Source organism: Macaca fascicularis, chromosome 12 (assembly GCF_037993035.2).
Source record: "Macaca fascicularis isolate 582-1 chromosome 12, T2T-MFA8v1.1".
Lineage (NCBI taxonomy): Eukaryota > Metazoa > Chordata > Mammalia > Primates > Cercopithecidae > Macaca > Macaca fascicularis.
Genome location: NC_088386.1, coordinates 97,964,542 through 97,984,431, shown reverse-complemented (window position 1 = coordinate 97,984,431; position 19,890 = coordinate 97,964,542). Strand labels below are relative to the sequence as shown.

The 19,890-nt window shown below is 44.4% G+C and overlaps 1 protein-coding gene across 7 annotated transcripts in view; it reads right to left on the bottom strand.

The window, feature by feature from the left end:
- The window catches only part of KIAA2012 (KIAA2012 ortholog), a 140,245-nt gene that overhangs the window by 56,520 nt on the left and 63,835 nt on the right, over positions 1 to 19,890 (bottom strand). For all 7 annotated transcript variants that reach the window (XM_005573956.5, XM_045367474.3, XM_045367476.3 and 4 more), the window contains one exon: positions 11,788 to 11,864. In XM_005573956.5, coding sequence (XP_005574013.3) covers positions 11,788 to 11,864 — 77 coding nt within the window. The remainder of the gene's footprint in view (positions 1 to 11,787; positions 11,865 to 19,890) is intronic.

Sequence of the window (19,890 nt, the reverse complement as noted above, 5' to 3'; positions counted from 1 at the left end):
ACAGAGCCACCACAGATAAGGATCTGTCCCGTAGGTGTCCCTCGGGCCCTCCTCATTACTTCTCCCACTGCTTTCTAATTGGGGTTCCCCATCTTTGTAGATGCAGCTTAATGGCTCCAAGAAGAGTGATTGTCCCTCATTAAGGAGGCTGCAACACTCTCGCTGTCTAACTCCCTCCCACGCAGCTCACAACTTCATTCTGCCGGAGAACAGGCTGCCAAGAGGCTCCGGGAACCTGTGGGCAAGCTGAGCTGGAGGAAGAAAACAGAAAAGAGGAGGGCCTTTGTAACCAAGATCTGAAATATGCTGGGGAACACACCCCACCATTATCTTAATGCTTGAAGAGCGGGTGGGGGGAGCCTTTGCTGAAACCCTTAGGTGGTCTCTCAAGTTGCCACATCAAACCTCTGTGCACACAGGGCATTTGCTGCCTCCTGTGAGTAAACAAAAGGAAGAGTCAGTCGCTCCTCTGACCCCGGGCTCCCCTCGTTGGCTGATAGTCTGTCCTTCGACTCCCCTTGGTGGCTCTGAGTCCCAGGGGCACGGAGGGATCTGAGAGATTTAGTCACTGGGGCTAAGGGAGAGGGAGGGCTGGGATTCTGAGCTTTCCTGTCCTCCCATCCCCTCCTAGGGTAGGGGAACCAAATCCTGGAAGGGACCCCTCCTGCAGGCGCGAAGGGCCTGCCAACTTTCCCCGTGTTTGGTCTTCCCGGGCCCAGCTGTTCCTTGCCCATGACAGCCTACGGACCTAAAAGCGGACAATGGGAATGGGGCCAGAGGTGGGGCTGAGTGTGCCTGGGACTCCCTGGGCTCCCTGAGATGGGGCTGCCTAGGGAGGGGATCCGAGTGGGCCAGGCGTTATATACACTGTCAACCTCAGGCGGACTTGGAGGGCACCCTGTCTGTGGCAAGGCCAACCACCCTGGCCACCCCTAAAGTCCTCACTCTGAGGTTCTGTCTCTGTCTAGGTTTCCCTGGCTGGAAGGGAGGAGGCCTCCAGTGTGCAGGAGGTCAGATGGACACCTGGGATCTCAGCTCAGCAACCCAGCCTGGCCGCATAGCCTCTTTCTGAGGAGCAGCAGAACCCCAGAGCCACAGGGGGCTTCCACCCCACACAAATGTGCCCAGCAGTCCAGCGCCTGTCACCTGGGCTCATCCTGCTCTTCTTGGCCATGTGAGGTCTGGGCCCACTTTTTACATTCTACAGGCAATTTGGTGCTGGTGAAATGGGCTGAGTGAGCCGTTTTGCGAGGGCTCTACAAGTAGGCACGGTGGAGACACAGTTTGGTAGCCAAAGAAGAGCTTCCTTATTCTCCTCCTGTCAGGAATTTTGGTCTTCATCTATTTTTAAATGTCCTCAACTTTACAGAAGGAGATTTGACATCCTCCTGAGTGTTCAGCAAATTAGCCGAACAGCTAGCAAACATGAGCCTTGAAAGAGAAGCATGGCAACCTCCAGTCTTCGCTTCCGTCAGGGGCTCATTTCGTGACTTTGGCTAAGCCATTCCTCTTTCTGTACCTCCACTTCCCTACCTAGAAAATGGGGCTAAGCTCATTGTTCTCTTCCAGGGAATTCTGAACGAAACTCTGGACACTTTCATTCCAGAGCTTCTACTATAAGTAAATCTTATCTGTGAGTTCTAACTGCTACTGTCTTCGACAATATTATGTGCTTTGTTGATACAACAGAATCACTTTATCTGGCTTAGGAGCTGGAGGAGAAAAATTTCAAGCCAAAATAGTGATCTCTTCTGCCCCAAGGGAGGTAGAAGCCAGCTTTTTCTGTGAGGGGGTGGCTAGCTGTATTCAGGCCGGAACTGTGCCTGTGTTTGAGGGATGACACCTTCTATTTTAGACTGGGAGATGGGAGGTCGAAAGGTGAAAGGTGGGAAATCTGAACAACTCCTCAGCTCCTTCCAACTCAAAACTTGAACTCAAAACTGTGTGACTTCCTTGTTTTGTTGGGTCTGGTGGGACTTTTCCAATCTGACAACCGACAGACAGGGAATCTCAACTTGCAAACTGATTCCACTGTGAAAAGGTCATTTTTAAATCAGTTGATTTTTATTAGGAAAAAAAATATGGTGTTTTGATTCCCAGACTCTCCCATAAAAGTTTATCTAACCCAGATTCAGCCAGACTATGGAGTTGAAGTAGTCCTGGTCTTGTATGACAGCAGGAGGCTGGAAGAAGAGAAAGAAAAATGTCCTTTCTTTTTCTTTCCTGGGTCCCCACACTTTCCTGACCCCTTCCCCTCCACTGGGCTCTTCTGTCCTCCAACCTCTAAATTTTCCTCTGCAGCCCTGTGCTGTGGGCCGTGGGGCCCTGCCAACACAGTGCTCCTGGTCCCCAAATTCCCTGCCTCCTCTCTGCCCACAGGCCTTAGCTGTGCTCCCTTAGGTATAGGGGGAAAGCAATTAAGAAACTTTCACAAGGAGATATGAGGAACCCAAAATAATCTCTAATAGTTAGAAATTTAAGCAGTGAAACACAGTGAACACTCCAGAAGGCATGGAGGATATTTGGGAGGCAGAGAGAGGGATGCTTGAATTGGGGGTTGGGGATGGGAAAGGAAGGAACAATTGGTAGATTGACCCATTGTCCTCCTTTAAATTATTCCTGCTTTTCAAGCTTCTCTTTTTCCATGTCTAAACCCTTAGATTGTATACAAGCTCCAAGTTCTGTTTTATAATGGCTTTCAAGGCAAGGGACAGGGGAGTACAACAGTAATGATTATAATGTATTGGGGGTTGCCTATTGCCAAGCATTGTGTGAATCCCTTTCCATATGTTTCATCTCATCCTCATCGTGACCCCATGAGGGAAATATTATTACCCTATGAGGAAACTCTGCCTCAGAGAGGTTAAATAGCCTGCCTAAAGCCACACAGCCTGTAAGGAAGAAGTTAGGATTTATTTTATTTTATTCATTTTTGAGACAGAGTCTCACTCTGTCACTCAGACTGGAGTGCGGTCAGGTGATCATGGCTCATTGCAGCCTCGACCTCCCAGGCTTGAGCAGTCCTCCTGCCTCAGCCTCCTGAGTAGCTGGTACTACAGATACGCACCACCACACCTGGCTATTTTTTTTTTTTTTTTTTTTTTTAGATGGAGCCTCGCTCTGTCACCCAGGCTGGAGTGCAGTGGCACAATCTCAGCTCATTGCAACCTCCGCCTCCCAGGTTCAAGAGATTCTTCTGCCTCAGGCTCTCGAGTAGCTGGGACTATAGGCGAGCGCCACCACGCCCGGCTAATTTTTTTGTATTTTTAGTAGAGACAGGGTTTCACTGTATTAGCCAGGCTGCTCTCAAACTCCTGACCTTGTGATTTGCCTACCTTGGCCTCCCAAAGTGCTGGGATTACAGGTGTGAGCCGCCGCACCTGGCTGCTAATTTTTTATAGAGACGGTGTCTCACTTTGTTGCCCGGGCTGGTCTCAAACTCCTGGGCTCAAGTAATTCTCCAGCCTTGGCCTCCCAAAGTGCTGGGATTATGGATGTGAGCCACTGCTCCTGGCCTAGAAGTTGGGATTTAAATGCAGCTTTATTGGATTTCCAAACGACTAGGCCTCTTTGAAAGTGCAGTTCATGTGTGAAAGGGGTCCTATTAGTCCTGATATCTATTTCCTTATCTGCAAACAGGAATAATAACTATACCAACTACATGAGGATGTTGTAAGGATGAGATAATCCTAAACCCTGTGCGTAGAAAAACTCAAAGATATTGGCTGTTTTTACCATTTGAAAAGACCCTCTTGGCCAGGTGGGTGGCTGAAGCCTGTAATCCCAGCACTTTGGGAGGCTAAGGTGGGTGGATCACCTGAGGTCAGGAGTTCAAGACCAGCCTGGTCAACATGGCGAAACCCCGTCTCTACTAAAACTACAAAAATTTTCCTGGCATGGTGACAGGCGCCTGTAATCCCAGCTACTCGGGAGGCTGAGGCAGGAGAATTGCTTGAACCCTGGAGGTAGAGGTTGCAGTGAGCCGAGATTGTGCCACTGCACTCCAGCCAGGGGAACAGAGTGAGACTCCGTCTCAAAAAAAAAAAAAAAAAAAAAAAAAAGACCCTCTCAAGAGAATGGGGAGGTAATTGTTAAAGCTTGCTATAGGTATGTGGAGGTTCATCATACTATTCTTTCTACTTTTACATGTTTGAAATTTTTCATAATACAAAGAAAAAAGGAAAACAAATTAACTATGCAGATATTGTGTGTCACTAGCAGCCAAGATATCAATTAATACAGACTTATTGGAATAAATGATAGTTGCAGTGAAAATTCAACAAATAAAAGCCCTCATTTTGTAATTAAAAACAAACCCCTCTCAGGAAATTAGCCTTAAATTGTCTAGGGCGTTTTGGGGCAGACAAAGTAATCCTGTGGGTAAGGCTCAACCAGAAGATGAAGTTTGCTTAGATCTTCAAAAAGCCTTTGAATCAAGTTCCACAACCAAAGCTATTTACAAAACTAGAGGGCGGGGGAGAGAGAGAGAGAGAGAGAGAAGGGAGAGTGAGCACAGGCATGGAACTAGGTGAGCTGTTGCAGTGTCTTGGAAAAGAGAGCTGACTTTAGAAACAAGAAACAAAGGCAGGGTAGGGAGTCAAGAGCACTTTTCTTGATGGGGAAATGCAGAAAGCGAATTCTCTTAGGCATTGGTGTGGAGACCAATCTTACTTGTCAGCCTCAGAGAGATCTCTAAGAAGGATGCCTAGTGACATCCCCAAGTCTGCACATGACCCAAAGCTTTTCCAGAGAAGAAAAACCAAATCATAATGACCAATAGCAGGAAATGCCCAGAGACTGTGTGAGTTGTGGGGGAAAAATCAGTTGAACTTCCATCTCATTATCACTGAAAATAAATCAAGTGCAATCTCGGAATTCTATGTAGAGGAGATGGGCTTTTTCTATTCAGAATATGGATCTTAATGTCAATGACAGATTTAGTTACATATATATAAAACTACACATATATAAAACTATATATATAAAACTATACATACATACATATATATACACACACACACAAATATAAAGAGAGAGAGAGAGAGAGAGAGAGAATCTCACTTTGTTGCCCTGGCTAGTTTTGAACTCCTGGTTTCAAGTGATCCATACACCTTGGCCTCCCAAAGTGCTGGGATTACCGGCGTGAGCCACTGCGCCCAGCCTGTTGATTTATTTTTGAGTGGCTCCTATGTACCAGGAACTGTGCCAGACGCAAGTGATACAAAGGCAGACGACAGCCTTAAACAGAAGGCAGGGTAGGGTATGGCTTAGAAGGACACGAAATAAAAGGTTACCTTTGTACCCTTGTACAAAACATAGTGTGTCTACAGGTGTTTTATCTTTTGTTTTTTTGTGTGTGTGCATGTTGTTTTTGGTCCTGAAAGAGGAGAGCTGATGGGGATATGAACACCATCTATGAAACCACCAAGGAAACAGATGGGGGTAAACACAGGTTTATTCAAACCAAATCCTAGTGTGCTAGAATTACAGGCTACTCTTTGAAATCCAAAAGAGATAAACTTAGGATACATAAGATCAAATATGAATTTATACTGTTGTAAACTTATGAAACCTGAACTCAAGAAATAGTATAGGTTGAAACAGAAGTGAAAAAAGGGATATAACACCAATTTAACAGGATTTTTAGGATACCACCAAAGTTCTAAGCCCCACAAAGCAACAAAACAAAACCCAAGATAAGGCATGTGAGAAAGGATGTTTGTTCTCCCTAGCTTGGAAATAGTTTAAACAAAAGGAGAAAAGTGACAATGTGAAAACTGCTGAGATGCTTTCTTTCTTATTTTAAACAAAGAGATGCAATCATTTTTGGGAAATCTAATTAAGGTTTGAGCTTGTACTTTGATACTCTTTACTGACAACCTCTGCCCTGACAGCTCTACAAACAAGTGGGCTCAGTGCCCCTCTTTTCCCAAGCTTACGTAGATGGATCTGGGTGGATGAGAGTTTTATGCTCTGAATTCCAATTTTTCAGAAAGATGAATTCGTTGTCCCCCAAAGTCTAGAGTTAGAGGGATAAAATGCCAAAAGGAATCGAGATCCTTAAAAGGAGAATGCTGATGACTCTATTCAATAAACTAATAAAAACCTGATTAATGTTAAATATTTTAAACCAATGATAATTAGCTAAAAAATAATGCTGCTATGGTGTTGACCCTGTTCAGCTTGCTGAATACTTGCATACTCTGAGCCTGAGATTATTTTATGCTAGACTTGAATAAAACCAGCTCGCCTCATGATCCATCTTTCCTTCTTATAGGGAGAATTTGGAAAAAGGCAAAACACTGAAAAAAAAAAAGCCTAGGAAAACAAATAACAGAATCCACCTCGGTTTCAAGTTAGCATGACTGCACTTTTTTCATGCATTATTTGCAAGTCTTTTCCGAACAGACACATTTTTTTTTTTTTTTATATAGTTGCAGCCATAGTGGACTTATTTTGATTTCCACTTTTAAAATGTTAAATCAGGCCGGGCACGGTGGCTCATGCCTGTAATCCTAGCACTTTGGGAGGCCAAGGCGGGTGGATTGCCTGAGCTCAGGAGTTCTAGACCAGCCTGGGCAACACGGTGAAGCCTCAACTTTACCAAAATACAAAAAAATTAGCCGGGAGTGGTGGCATGATTCTATAATCCCAGTTACTTGGGAGGCTGAGGCAAGAGAATTGCTTGAACTCGGGAGGTGGAGGTTGCAGTAAGCCGAGATTGCGCCATTGCACTCTGGCCTGGGCAACAGAGCGAGATACTATCTCAAAAAGAAAAAAAAAAAAGTTAAATCAGTGGTTCTCAACTGGAGGTGATTTTGCTCCCCAGCAGGCATTTAGCAGGGTCTGGAAACATTTTGATTGTCACAACCGGGGAGGGTTGTGCTACTGGCATCTAGTAGGCAGTGGCCAGGGATACTGCTTAACATCCTGCAATCAACGGGAAAGTTCCCCAAAACAAAGACTACCTGGTCCAAAATGTCAATGATGTTGCCTGTGTTAAACATTAGTATTAAATCTCAGTTTCTAGTATGAACAATCATCCTTTTTTAATGCTTGAATTAAACCCTTCACCGAGGGTGAAACTGCCATTGCCAAATTTTAACTGAGGCAGTGGAAGAGATCTGACCTAACCAACTCCATCTTGATTCTAACCTCCAGGTTGTCCTTGCTCATTCCTGGTGTAGGCCGAACTAACTTTGGCAGGAACTTAGTTTACAGTTTAGCTTTGAAACGAAGATGATAACAGCCCTTTCCCAAAACAAACCCCCTTCCTACCTGTGAACCAGACTGCCTTCGCAGGACTAACAAATTAGCCACAAAATTAGAAATCATGGTTTAGGAGTCATGCGGCTGGAGGCTACACGATTCTAAATCTCCCCAAAATCATTTCTCTGATGTTACACTCTTAGACTGTTTCCAGATTTTCTCTGTTACAGATAATGCTGCAATGGACATCTTCAATGACTTTTTTTTTTTTCTGTTGAATTATTTCCTTAGGATAAATTCCCGGAAGTCAGAAATACATAATCAATGGATATTTCATATTTTTCATGTTTCATGAGTTATATTGCCATTTTGCTTTACGAAGGGATTGAATCAAAACTGTGTTCCACCAGAAGTGTATAAGTATACCAGTTTTAAAACCCTGGCAGCCCTGGGTGTTACCATTTAAAAAGAGTAAGAGAAGGCACAAATCTCAGATATAAGATGGTACTGATAGTTTGCCTCAATATACATTTAAATTGCTAATCAAGATGAATGATTTTTTCTTTTTTTTTTTTTTTTTGAGATGGAGTCTAGCTCTGTTGCCCAGGCTGGAGTGCAGTGGCCGGATCTCAGCTCACTGCAGGCCCCGCCTCCCGGGTTCACGCCAGATGAATGATTTTTTCATATTTATTTTCTGTTACTCCTTTTTGGATATGAATTGTTTCTGTCTTTTGCTTATTTTTATCATGGTTCTCAATGATTTTCTTTTAAAATTGCAGGTAATCTTTACTGAGTATAGATGGTAAAGTTAATGAAATTATTTTACTTTTTTTTCTAGTTTTACTTTCTCCTACCACTGTCTAGCTATGTTAATATTTCCTCCCGAAATTTTCATTTGTAATTTTAATACTCTTTTTAGGTGCCGGTCACCTAACCCAACCTGCGGCCTCTACGCAGAGAGGCCTCGGGGGATAGGAAAAGCTTCTCCAGCGATTGATGTCAGCGGCCCACCGAGGTAAGAGCAATACTCTGTCTCTGAAAGTATCCCAGGAACTAATTTCCCTTAATCAAATGAAGGGCCTTAGGAGGAGCCACGAGGCAGAAATGAAAATAAATCTGAAGGAGAATACCAAATTCTGTGAGGAGTTTGAAAGACCTGCATTAAAAAAGGGCACCGTACCTTTAGGACTGCAGCTCTGGCGATGCTCCATATGCAGCTATTAATATGCAAAAAATGCCTTCATAAATACTTGATTCTGTTCACAGTGGGGAAGCAGTTCATTTGAAAGAGGAAATGGGAGCTTGGAGTTGAAACATGTCTGCTTGTCTCCTTTTTCTTTTTTCATTGCTCTCTTTTCATCTCCACATTTCCCCTTGTAGTTTTCTTACCCCCGCCCCCACCACCTCACCCCCTCTTCTAACTCCTAGGAACTTGCTGGTATCAGTTGCTACTCTCGTTTCTTTTGATGGATTCGCTGCCGAGGCCCCGCTCCTCAGGTCAGGTGTGGAAGAGGTGCCTTGGAGCCATTCCCACCATTTGCCATCCTCATCGTGTGTTGGAGGAAGGAGCCTAACCCGTTCTGCTCCCATTACAGTGCGGACAGCCTCCGAGGAGCCAAGGTGAAGGCTCTCGCATCGCAGCGGTAGGGCCTCTGCAGAAGCCTCCAGCCCAGGGAATGCTGTCACCCCAGCCTCTGCAGAGCACCCTGTGGCTTTCTCCCCAACCCACACGCCAGAGATTGTTTTCTAAATCTAGGCCTGCGACTTCTCATTAGAGGGTGGTAATACCAGAATATCCACCCTTGGCAAGTCTTCCCCTCTCTCAGCTAGCACTGTGATAAAAGTACAAGTCTTGGCCGGGCGCGGTGGCTCAAGCCTGTAATCCCAGCACTTTGGGAGGCCGAGACGGGCGGATCACGAGGTCAGGAGATCGAGACCATCCTGGCTAATATGGTGAAACCCCGTCTCTACTAAAAATACAAAAAACTAGCCGGGCGAGGTGGTGGGCGCCTGTAGTCCCAGCTACTCGGGAGGCTGAGGCAGGAGAATGGCGTAAACCCGGGAGGCGGAGCTTGCAGTGAGCTGAGATCCGGCCACTGCACTCCAGCCTGGGCGACAAAGCGAGACTCCGTCTCAAAAAAAAAAAAAAAAAAAAAAAAAAAAAAAAGTACAAGTCTTTCATGTGACTGAACCCCTAATAGAGTCAGATCCCAAGGAAGGGAGGGAAGAGGGAGTCAGTGGGGGAACTGATGGAAAGGAACGGTGCTGCTAAGATCAGTATTGTGATGTCCTCTGCTTCGGTGGGGGAAAGGCCACAAGGGAAGGAATCCCCTGGATTGCCAGTGGCCCATCAATGTAGGGAACTGAAATCAGCTGGACAGAAATTTGTCCTAAATGTGTTCCAGATGCTTTATAATAAACATGAAATTAGTCATTGCCATGGAGTAGGCTGAGGAAGTAGTTAAAACTAAAGTCAGTGATTAATCTAATAAGAGGCCATTAGCCTTGAGAAGTAAGCGGGGGTGCAGGAGGCCAGGAAGACACCCCTACCTCCCTCCCACCCTGTTTTCTCTGTGTTTGGGGCTGGTGGGGCTCCCTAGACTTCTCCTCAGATGCCCTTTCTTTCCAGGGCTGCTTCTAAAGGAACTGGGACTACTGCAACTTGGACAAGTCGCTCCTGGTGGGAGCCACCCCGCTGTTTCACAAAGGAGGCAGGCGCGTGGGCTTCTCAGTGAGCTAACTTTCCACAGCCTCACAGGGGAAACTGGGATGAAAGTTTAAGACCCCTCGCTCTGGTATTCCTTCTTCTGACTGCAAAGTTAATAATTCAGCCTAGGATTTAATTAGACATGGTTGAGCCCCTCTTTCTTTTTTTTTTTTTTGAGACGGAGTCTTGCCCTGTAGCCTAGGCTGGAGTGCAATGGTGTGATCTCGGCTCACTGCAACCTCCGTCTCCTGCGTTCAAGTGATTCTCCTGCCTCAGCCTCCCAAGTAGCTGGGATTACAGAGGTGTGCCACCATACCCAGCTAATTTTTGTATTTTTAGTAGAAACTGGGTTTCACCATGTTGGCCAGGCTGGTCTTGAACTCCTGACCTTGTGATCCGTCCACCTTGGCCTCCCAAAGTGCTGGGATTACAGGCGTGAACCTCCACGCCCGCCCGAGCCTCTCTTTCATTGCAGGTGATAGTAGATCTTTTGGAACAGAACCGTGGGGCTGTGTGAATTTGGGGTGTATTTAGGGTATGTGAGGCCTTTGCATGGCCTTTGGGTTGCAGAATTATCAAAATACACCATATTATGTTTTCCTTAGTCACATACTCTTTCAAAAACTCTGTCTCTAGTTCCCTTAAATGGGATGTCTGCAAAGTGGGCATTTAAAAAATGCAAATGTTGGTTCAGCAGCTCCTTGGCAGCAGGAGGAGTTGCTCAGTTGCGTTTCACCTCAGTGGAGACCTGACCCAGGCCTAGGGTTGTCACAGAGAGTTCATCAGAGCCCAGCTCGGGCACACAGATGAAAGCAATCCCATTTCTATTATCATTATGCATAATGAGTGCTGGGAAAGAATAGAAAGCCAGGCTGTGGCAGGAAGGAAGGTGGACAGAATGGAGAAATCAAGATCATGGCCTAGAGGTGTCACACAGCAGGGTGAGACCTGCGAGTCCCCTGCAGCTGCGTGTGCTGCCTCTGCCTCAGGTTCTCCAAGGCCCTGGATTCAGTTCTAGGAATTTCCTTGAGTTGTCTCTCTAGAGATAATTTGAAGACAGTTCCAGCTTCAAAGCTTCCAAGGAAGGAACAAACTTATAAATATTTGTGAACATATGTCCTTGAACCACTAACAGATACTCTTTTTTTTTTTTTTCTGAGACAGGGTCTCGCTCTCTCACTCTGGATTCTGGCTGCAGCATGATCTCAGCTTGCTGCAACCTCCACCTCCTAGGTTCAAGCGATTTTCCTGTCTCAGCCTCCCAAGTAACTGGGACCACAGGTGCATGCCACCACACGGCTAATTTTTGTATTTTTAGTAGAGACAGGGTTTCACCACATTGGCCAGGCCAGTCTCGAACTCCTGACCTCAGGTGATCTGCCCGCCTCCGCCTCGCAAAGTGCTAGGATTACAGGCACGAGCCCACTGTGACCAGTCCACTAATAGAAATTCTTAATATATCTAGATGAACCACCATCCTCCTTTCTTCACGATTACCTTTGCACTTTTTTTTTCTTAATTGCCAATATTTATCTCTATTACGAATGAAAATTAGTGCCTACTGCCTCATTGGATGTCACCTTTCTGTGTTCCCTTATTCTCTTTCTGACTTCGCAGAAGTCAGGGAAAGGCCTATTCAGCTTATTTACACACGTAAAGAGCCAAACAATACAGTCCAAGTTGAGTTAAGATATTCCAAGTCTAAGAGTAAAGGAACCCCTGTGATTTCATAGTCTACTTGTCTCATTTTACTGATTAGGCAAATGAGGCCCAGAGAGGTAAAGTGTCTCACCTAGGGCCACACAGCAAGCTGAGACAAGAACCCGAGTTGTGACTCCCAGTGTCATCCTCATTCAGAGTCAATACTGTACCTGCTTCTCTGTTGTTTGGGTCAATGGTGAGGTTTCATAAAGATTCATGTGAAGGTTGGCTCTAGGTTCAGTGTTTGCTATAGTGAAAATCAAAGAGGAAAAAATATCAAGGTGGTCAGATCTGGATTTCATGACTTTTTATATATACCATACACACACACACACACACACACACCTAGTTCATATGTATGTAAGATTATAAGCACATATACACCCATGGCATTCACAATTTACTCACCAAATAACACCTGTAACCTCTATAGGCATAGTCTAAACACCATGTTAAACATAGTGTTAAGACTTTATATTCAAATACATATTATTCTTGTTTTGGTTGCTCTTTAAAAGAACAAAAGTAAATTCTTTATGCTATTAAAATTCAGATAAAGCTGAAATTAAAAAGGAAATATTGATGGAAAAAAATCTGCTGATGCTGTTGAGTATAAATTTTGTATGACTGCACTTCACTGAAGTAGGAAAAGGCTTCTGCAAACTTCCAAATAGAGAGATCAGAGGCTTCCTTTTTTCCTTATAATGTGGAGGGGCAAGAGGAAAGGTGGAAACATGAATCAAACAAAGGCAAACGCCAAAGCGGGGCTGGAGGGAGGGGACTAACGGAAACCACAGAAACCGTGGAGCCAGCTGGGAAGCAGGCACCACCTGGACACCAGCAGGGGCTGTCGTGTGATGCCCATGACTCCCCTCCATGCTGTTGTTATCAATGTTCTCTATAGGTGTGGCAGTGGAGGTGCAAAAAGTATAGTAACCCACTCAAAGTTGTACCACTAGTGAGGTTTTGAGTAAGGATTTCCCTCCAAGACTGCCCGACCCCAAAACTCCATGGTGCAAAAGGATAGGTTTTATTTTGCTTCTTTTTTTCCCCTAAGAAAGTAAATTTGGTCGGTTGCAGTGGCTCATGCTCGTAATCCCAGCACTTTGGGAGGCCAAGGTGGGTGGATTGCTTGAGGCCAGGAGTTTGAGACCAGCCTGGCCAACAAGGCGAAACCCCATCTCTACTAAAAATACAAAAATTAGCTGGGCGTGGTGGTGGGCGCCTGTAGTTGCAGCTACTCCAGAGGCTGAGACAGGAGAATCGCTTGAACCTGAGAGGCAGAGGTTACAGTGAGCCAAGATCACGCAACTGCACCCCAGCCTGGGTGACAGAGCGAGACTCTGTCTGAAAAAAAAAAGTAATTTTAATATTCTAAAGGAATGTTTATTTGAGGAACAGATTTAGCTAAGCAATGGCTCTACTGACATAGGTTTTAGTCTCTTCTGTGGGACCAATGTCCAACAAAAAGTTCTTTCCATACTTGGTACTCATAAGTAGCTCTTTTAGGAGCCAATGGCCATATGTCACTCTGTATCTTTGTCTTTTTGACCTTAAGCCTCTACTCATTCTTTGTGGGCTGACCTTCCCTTTTCTGTTGTTTCTCAGCTAGCTGCTTCTGTTTTTGAAAATGACTTTTGCACAGATTTAAAACATTTCTTAGCAGGGTGTGGTGATGCATGCCTGTAATCCCAGCTACTCAGGAGGCTGAGATACAAGAATCACTTGATCTCGGGAGGTGGAGGTTGCAGTGAGCCGAGATTTACCACTGCACTCCAGCCTAGGTGACAGAGTGAGACTCTGTCTCAAAAAAAAATTTTTTTTAAAAATTTAAATCAGCCTGGGGGAAACTGAGGCCCTGAAAGCATTTTCATTCAGTTGGCTCAAGGGCACACCTTGAAATAACACAAGACCAGAACCCGGAACCCAAATGTCCTGACCTAGCTTCTTGCACTTTCCCCTCCACATCACACTGCCTCCCGTTAGCCTCAACGCGCTTGCCACATCACAGCTGCTTGGCCATGATCCACCCTCGGGACAAATCCAGCCCAGCAGAATTGTGTTGTGATGAGGTTCACTACACTGTGGCTTGGAAGGATTCATGGGCCTCTTAGAAATGAAACTTATAAATTCTAATGCATAAGGAAAGTTCTTGCAACACCAGGAGAATGAATCAGTCAGCCAGAGTTCAAGAAATGTAAACACATTTTTAGATAGGAGACTGAAAAATCACTTAGGACTTCTCCATCTTTTGGGTCAAGACCTTGGTAATTTACTGAGGTCCAAGCTGTCAAGGAGGAGACACAACTCAAACTGCATTCCTGGGAGATAGAACAGCGGGGGTGGTAAAACCTCCTTTCAGAACAATGTGACAAGATCTACCCCTGTTATCAAGTCAAAGAAACTGATTAACCCATCGACCAACCCAGGTAATTGGCTGCAAACGAAGGCCTGGTTCTTTTTTTGTCGTTCAAAAACTGGTGTGCACATTCCAGTTTTTACAGTCTATACAGGCTATACAGACTATAGGCTGCACAACTTCCAGGCACGCCTGAAACTGGGAGTTCACAGTCTTTCTGTGATGAACATTTCTGCCACTAAAGAGATAAACAGAAAACACATTCCTTCCTTGGCTGCCCACCATCAGGCCTTAGCAGATTTTCAAATGCTAGCATTAATCTAACCACAGGCTTTTAGTGAGGAGATAGCATTCTCACCAGATAATCAGGCAGTTTTAGAGATGACCCTTATTAGATGGGGGTCTCATCCCAAGCCTGTTCTGCCTTCTTCAAATCATGGAATCCTTCACCAAACACTCAAAACTTGAAAAGCAGGAAAGGGCATCTGATTCTAGCATGGCATATGGCTCCTTAACATTTCCTTCTATTTAAATCTGCATTGGCTATGTTTAATTCCCAAGTCATTGTTTGTTGTTTTCAATAAAAATGAAACATAGTTGGCTGGGCATGGTGGCTCACGCCTGTAATCCCAGCACTTTGGGAGGCCAAGGCGGGCAGATCACTTGATGTCAGGAGTTTGAGACTAGCCTGGCCAACATGGTGAAACCCTGTCTCTACTAAAAATACAAACATTAGCCAGGTGTGGTGGCGGGCGCCTGTAATCCCAGCTACCTGGGAGGCTGAGGCAGGAGAATCACTTGAACCCAGGAGGCGGAGGTTGCAGTGAGCTAAGATCGCGCCATTTACCAGCCTGGGCAACAAGAGTGAAACTCTGTCTCAAAAAAAAAAAAAAAAAAGAAAAAAAAAAGAAAGAAAGAAATATAGTCATATCTATTCCCATTGTTTCAGGATGCATATTTGCCTTGGTATGGGACCCTCTTGTGGGCCCCATCTGGTGTCAAAATAGAGATCGACTCCAGAGAGTCACCTTATTAGGCCAGGTGGGCCACCTGGCTCCTTCCTAGATATATGTCAGGGTTTGGTCCAAACTTTCCAAATATGCAGTGGTTACAAGGGCAGTAGCTGTTGGAGGTGCTGGCAGGAGCTTCTTTAAATCTGTTTAAGGCGTTTGTCTATGTATATCATTTCTGAGGCAAGAGCACCCTTTGATGGCTAACATGCTGTCATGGAACATACCCCATAACTTGCAATGTTTCATTACCATGGAAGGGATATATCCATTGCCAAACAGGTCTCAGAAAGCACCTTTGCCTTCTCATAGCTTTGCACAGGGACTTGCTGGCCCCAGCAGGAATCAATGGGAGAAGGCCTGAAAGTCAGCCTCAGTCCCTTCATGGGGACTATGTTTTTTTGATCATAAATGGAAAATGCAAACACAAATTCCAGATTATTAAAAAAAATTCTCCCTAGTATAAACTTAACCATAAAAGGAAGGATAATTTTGGTCCTGCTGACCTTTCCTTAAGAATATCTAAAAATACTTTATTTTATATGATGTGACTCAAGACACCTATGACCTATAGAGTGTTTGTAGTGTTATAATAAATTTTGAGTCTGCTTGTTTAATGCAGGGGACCAAGACCCAAGATGGCCTTTTGGTATTGTCATTATCAAATTCTTGGGACGAGATTTAAGACCTTGTTTATGCTACACATTTTCACTTTAAATCTTCCTGAATGAGGAGGAGGGTGAGATGGGTGTAGGGAATAGTTGCTGGAAGCCTGAATAAGTCTCCAGGCGAAAGACATCCCCCTGGGAGCTCTAACTAGGGAGTCAAGTAGACAGAGCTAGAAAATATGAGTCAGTCTGAATTTAAATACGGAAGTACCCAGTAAATGCAAGGGCAATATTTTTCTTCCAATTTGGGATAACAGTCCTTTTACTTATATCTTTTTAGATTAAGGCTAGATAAGTCTCAAGGGTCTGGCTTTAGCTTTGGGAACACCAATCTCTCTCAAAAATTCATAAATTATTTTTTATGGAAAGGTCTAAAGGCACATGGCAGTTTACCAAGCCCAGAATGAAAGCCTAGCTAGAGGACTGAATTTAAATTCGAGATGCATAACAACAAAATGTCAACCACATGAGAAACCCTCCAATCAAGAGACATCACAGGATTCGTAAGGATATCTGTGGTGGAAGACTGTGTGGAGGAAAGGAATTCAAAAAAAAGGCTGAAGGTGGAATTGCATACAAAACAGCCAGCAAATGTCATTCACGTGGTGGTCTCTGTTCTCCAGAAAATACACACACACACACACACACACATACACACACACACACACACACACACACACACACACATATAGATATATATATTTGTTTTTTTTTTTTTAGAGAAGTCTCGCTCTGTTACCCAGGCTGGAGTGCAGTGGCACAACCTTGGCTCACTGCAACCTCAGGTTCAAGCAATTCTCCCTGCTTCAGCCTCCCGAGTAGCTGGGATTATAGGCATGCGCCACCACGCCTGGTTAATTTTTGTATTTTCAGTAGAGATGGGGTTTTGCCATGTTGGCCAGGCTGGTCTTAAATTCCTGACCTCAGGTGATCTGCCCGCCTTGGTCTCCCAAAGTGCTGGGATTATAGGTGTGAGCCACTGCACCTGGCCAGAAAATATTATTTGTGGTCACTTGCTCTCAAACAAATAAAGATATCTGGGGTCCCAGTCTCTAGTCTTATCTCCTCCAATCCATTCTCTACATAGCTGGGAGTCATTTCTATAAAATAAAAATCTGGTGATGCCAATTCCTATGTAAGCAGAGTCCCACCGCCATTGGCGTGAATTCCTCAGCTGCTTTCAATTAAAAAAAATTTTTGAGATGGAGTCTCGCTCTTGTTGCCCAGGCTGGAGTGCAATGGCATGATCTCGGCTCACTGCAAGCTCCACCTCCCGGGTTCAAGCGACTCTCCTGCCTCAGCCTCCCAAGTAGCTGAGATTACAGGCATGCACCACCATGCCTGGCTAATTCTGTATTTTTAGTAGAGATGGGGTTTCTCCATGTTGGTCAGGCTGGTCTCAAACTCTTGACCTCAGGTGATCTGCCCGCCTCGGCCTCCCAAAGTGCCGGGATTACAGGTGTGAGCCACCACGCCCGGCCTCTTAGCTGCTTTCTATGGCCCTTCATGATCTGGCTTCTGCCTCCTTCTCAAGGTGTATTTTTCATCACTCCTTCCCCTGCGTGTACCCTGGGGTACAGTCATTACAAGTTGCCTCAGTTTCTCCATGCTGCCATGCTCTCTCACATTTATATTGTCCTTTCTCCTACAGCATCCTTTCTTTACCACTCGGCTAGTTCCCACATACATCCTTAGAAACTCTGCTTAAGTGTCCTCTCCTTCCAAAAGCCTTTTCAACCTCCAGGCTGAGTCAGTCTGAACTAATTCATAGCTCTCAACACATTCCACTGCTGTGGACTACTTTAAGGCATGAATATCGTCTCTCAACTGTATTTTTGTGCCTACCATAGTATTTGTCACTAGTAGATGGACAATTAGTGTTTGTTGAATGAATGAATGAGCAATATCTTTCTGCTTTGTAAAACATACAGACTGGGCTCAGTGGCTCACGCCTGTAATCCCAGCACTTTGGAAGGCCGAGGCAGGAACATCACTTGGGCTCAGGAGTTTGAGACCAGCCTGGCCAACATGGTGAAACCCCATCTCTATTAAAAATACAAAAAATTAGCCAGGTGTGGTGGTATGCGCCTGTAATCCCAACTAGTTGGGAGGTTGAGGCAGGAGAATGGCTTGAACCCAGGAGATAGAGGTTGCAGTGAGCCGAGATTGTGCCATTGCACTTCAGCCTGGACAACGAGAGCCAGACTCCGTCTCAAAATAAACAAACAAAAAAACATACTCACAGATTCTTTCTGTTGAACACAGTCTGATTCTGGTGTTTACATTAACTTTCAAAGGAGGGATTATGGGGAAACCAAGACAGTAGCAAAATCCTTGGGCCACAGAGAGATGTATGAAAGGAGCAAGAGAGAAACTAGGTGGGAAACATCCTTAAGAAAAGCCACAAAAAAACTTCTTTCTTTGTTTTTTTATATTTTATTTTATTTTTTTGAGATGGAGTCTCACTCTGTTGCCCAGGCTGGAGTGCAGTGGTGTGATCTCGACTCACTGCAACCTCTGCCTCCTGGGTTCAAGTGATTCTCCTGCCTGAGCCCCCAGAGTAGCTGGGACTACAGGTGCCTGCCACCATGCCTGGCTAATTTTTGTATTTTTAGTAGAGACAGGGTTTCACCATGTTGGCCAACCTGGTCTCGAACTCCTGACCTCAAGTGATCCACTTGCCTCAGCCTCCCAAAGTGCTGGGATTACAGGTATGAGCCACCGCGACCGGCCTTATGCTTCTTTATAGTTGTGATGAGAAGACAACACAAATGTCTGAAGGGTGATTAAACAGAAAATACTATTTATGAATTACTAGTTAATGAAAGTTATTATTTTTTGATCTCTCTGACAGAAGAAAATTTAATCTTCTAAACTTTAATATAGGTTGAGAAATATAACTCACACACAAAATCCTAAGATCTATACCTGCTTTAAAATGCATTGTGCTAAGTATTACTTCACTACTTGGGCAAGGTCCTGATCCCTCGTGCATATCATGCATTAAGTGAACAGCAGATCCTGGCTACTTGGGAAGGACACATCCTGAGAATTTTAAGAATCCTTAGATTTGTGAATACCCCTAGTGTGTATCTATTGGTAATAAAACTAAAGAAGAAATGAAAAAAGAGAGAGAGTTCTTCAGACTCTGAATGAGACTATAAATAAAGGCTTAGTGTGATTTATTAAACTATTTTTTTGGCAGAGAACCATCACATTGTTAGACCATTTCACTTTCTTTTACTTCCATCACGAGTCCCAGCAGTCAGCTTTTTTTTAGGGCCATTAAAAATGCGTGTGTGTGTGTATATATGTATATATAAAGAAATCAATGTTCTTCTGTTGAAAAGTAACTGCACAAAGAGCTATTGCAGATGTTATAATGAATTATAGACCACAATATAAGATGTGTGAGTGCTGCGAGGCTGGCTAGGCTCACTCACTAGCTTAGTAATAGTCTTCTGTCTCCCAGCCTTGCAATATCAATGATTTGACTCCATGCCTCTGTAAAATGACAAATTGTGTGTGTCCCTGATGTTTTATTTATTTTTAATTTTAATTTTTTTAGAGATAGGGTCTTGCTATGTTGGCCAGGGTGGTCTTGAATCCTAGCCTCAAGTAATCCTCCCACCTTGGCCTCCCAAAGTGTTGAGATTACAGTCATGAACCACCACACCATGCCAGTTCCCTGATATTTGAGGTCATTTCAAGTAGCTGAAATCAACCTTCATGTCCACAAATACCCAAAGAAGTCTACCATCTACACAATCCTTTTAGAATCCTATCACTTTTACCTGAAAATATTAATTAAAACGAAATGATCAGAAAGAAAACAAAAAATTGTGAAAACTCTAGGCTCATGCCTGTAATCCCAGCACTTTAGGAGGCTTAGGCAGGTGGATCACCTGAGGTCAGGAGTTCGAGACCAGCCTGGCCAACATGGTGAAACCCTATCTCTACTAAAATTACAAAAATTAGCTGGTTATGGTGGCATGCGCCTGTAATCCCACCTACTAGAGAGGCTGAGGCATGAGAATCACTTGAACCTGGTAGATGGAGGTTGCAGTGAGCCAAGATTGTGCCATGCACTCCAGCCTGGGCAATAGAGTGAGACTCTGTCTCAAAAAAAAAAAAGAAAAAAAAACTTATGAAAGCTCTATAGGTGTTCCAATGAATAGATGTTTTAAATTGGTCTTTGAACTCAGTTCCAGGGGGATATCAGGTATTTTATTTATT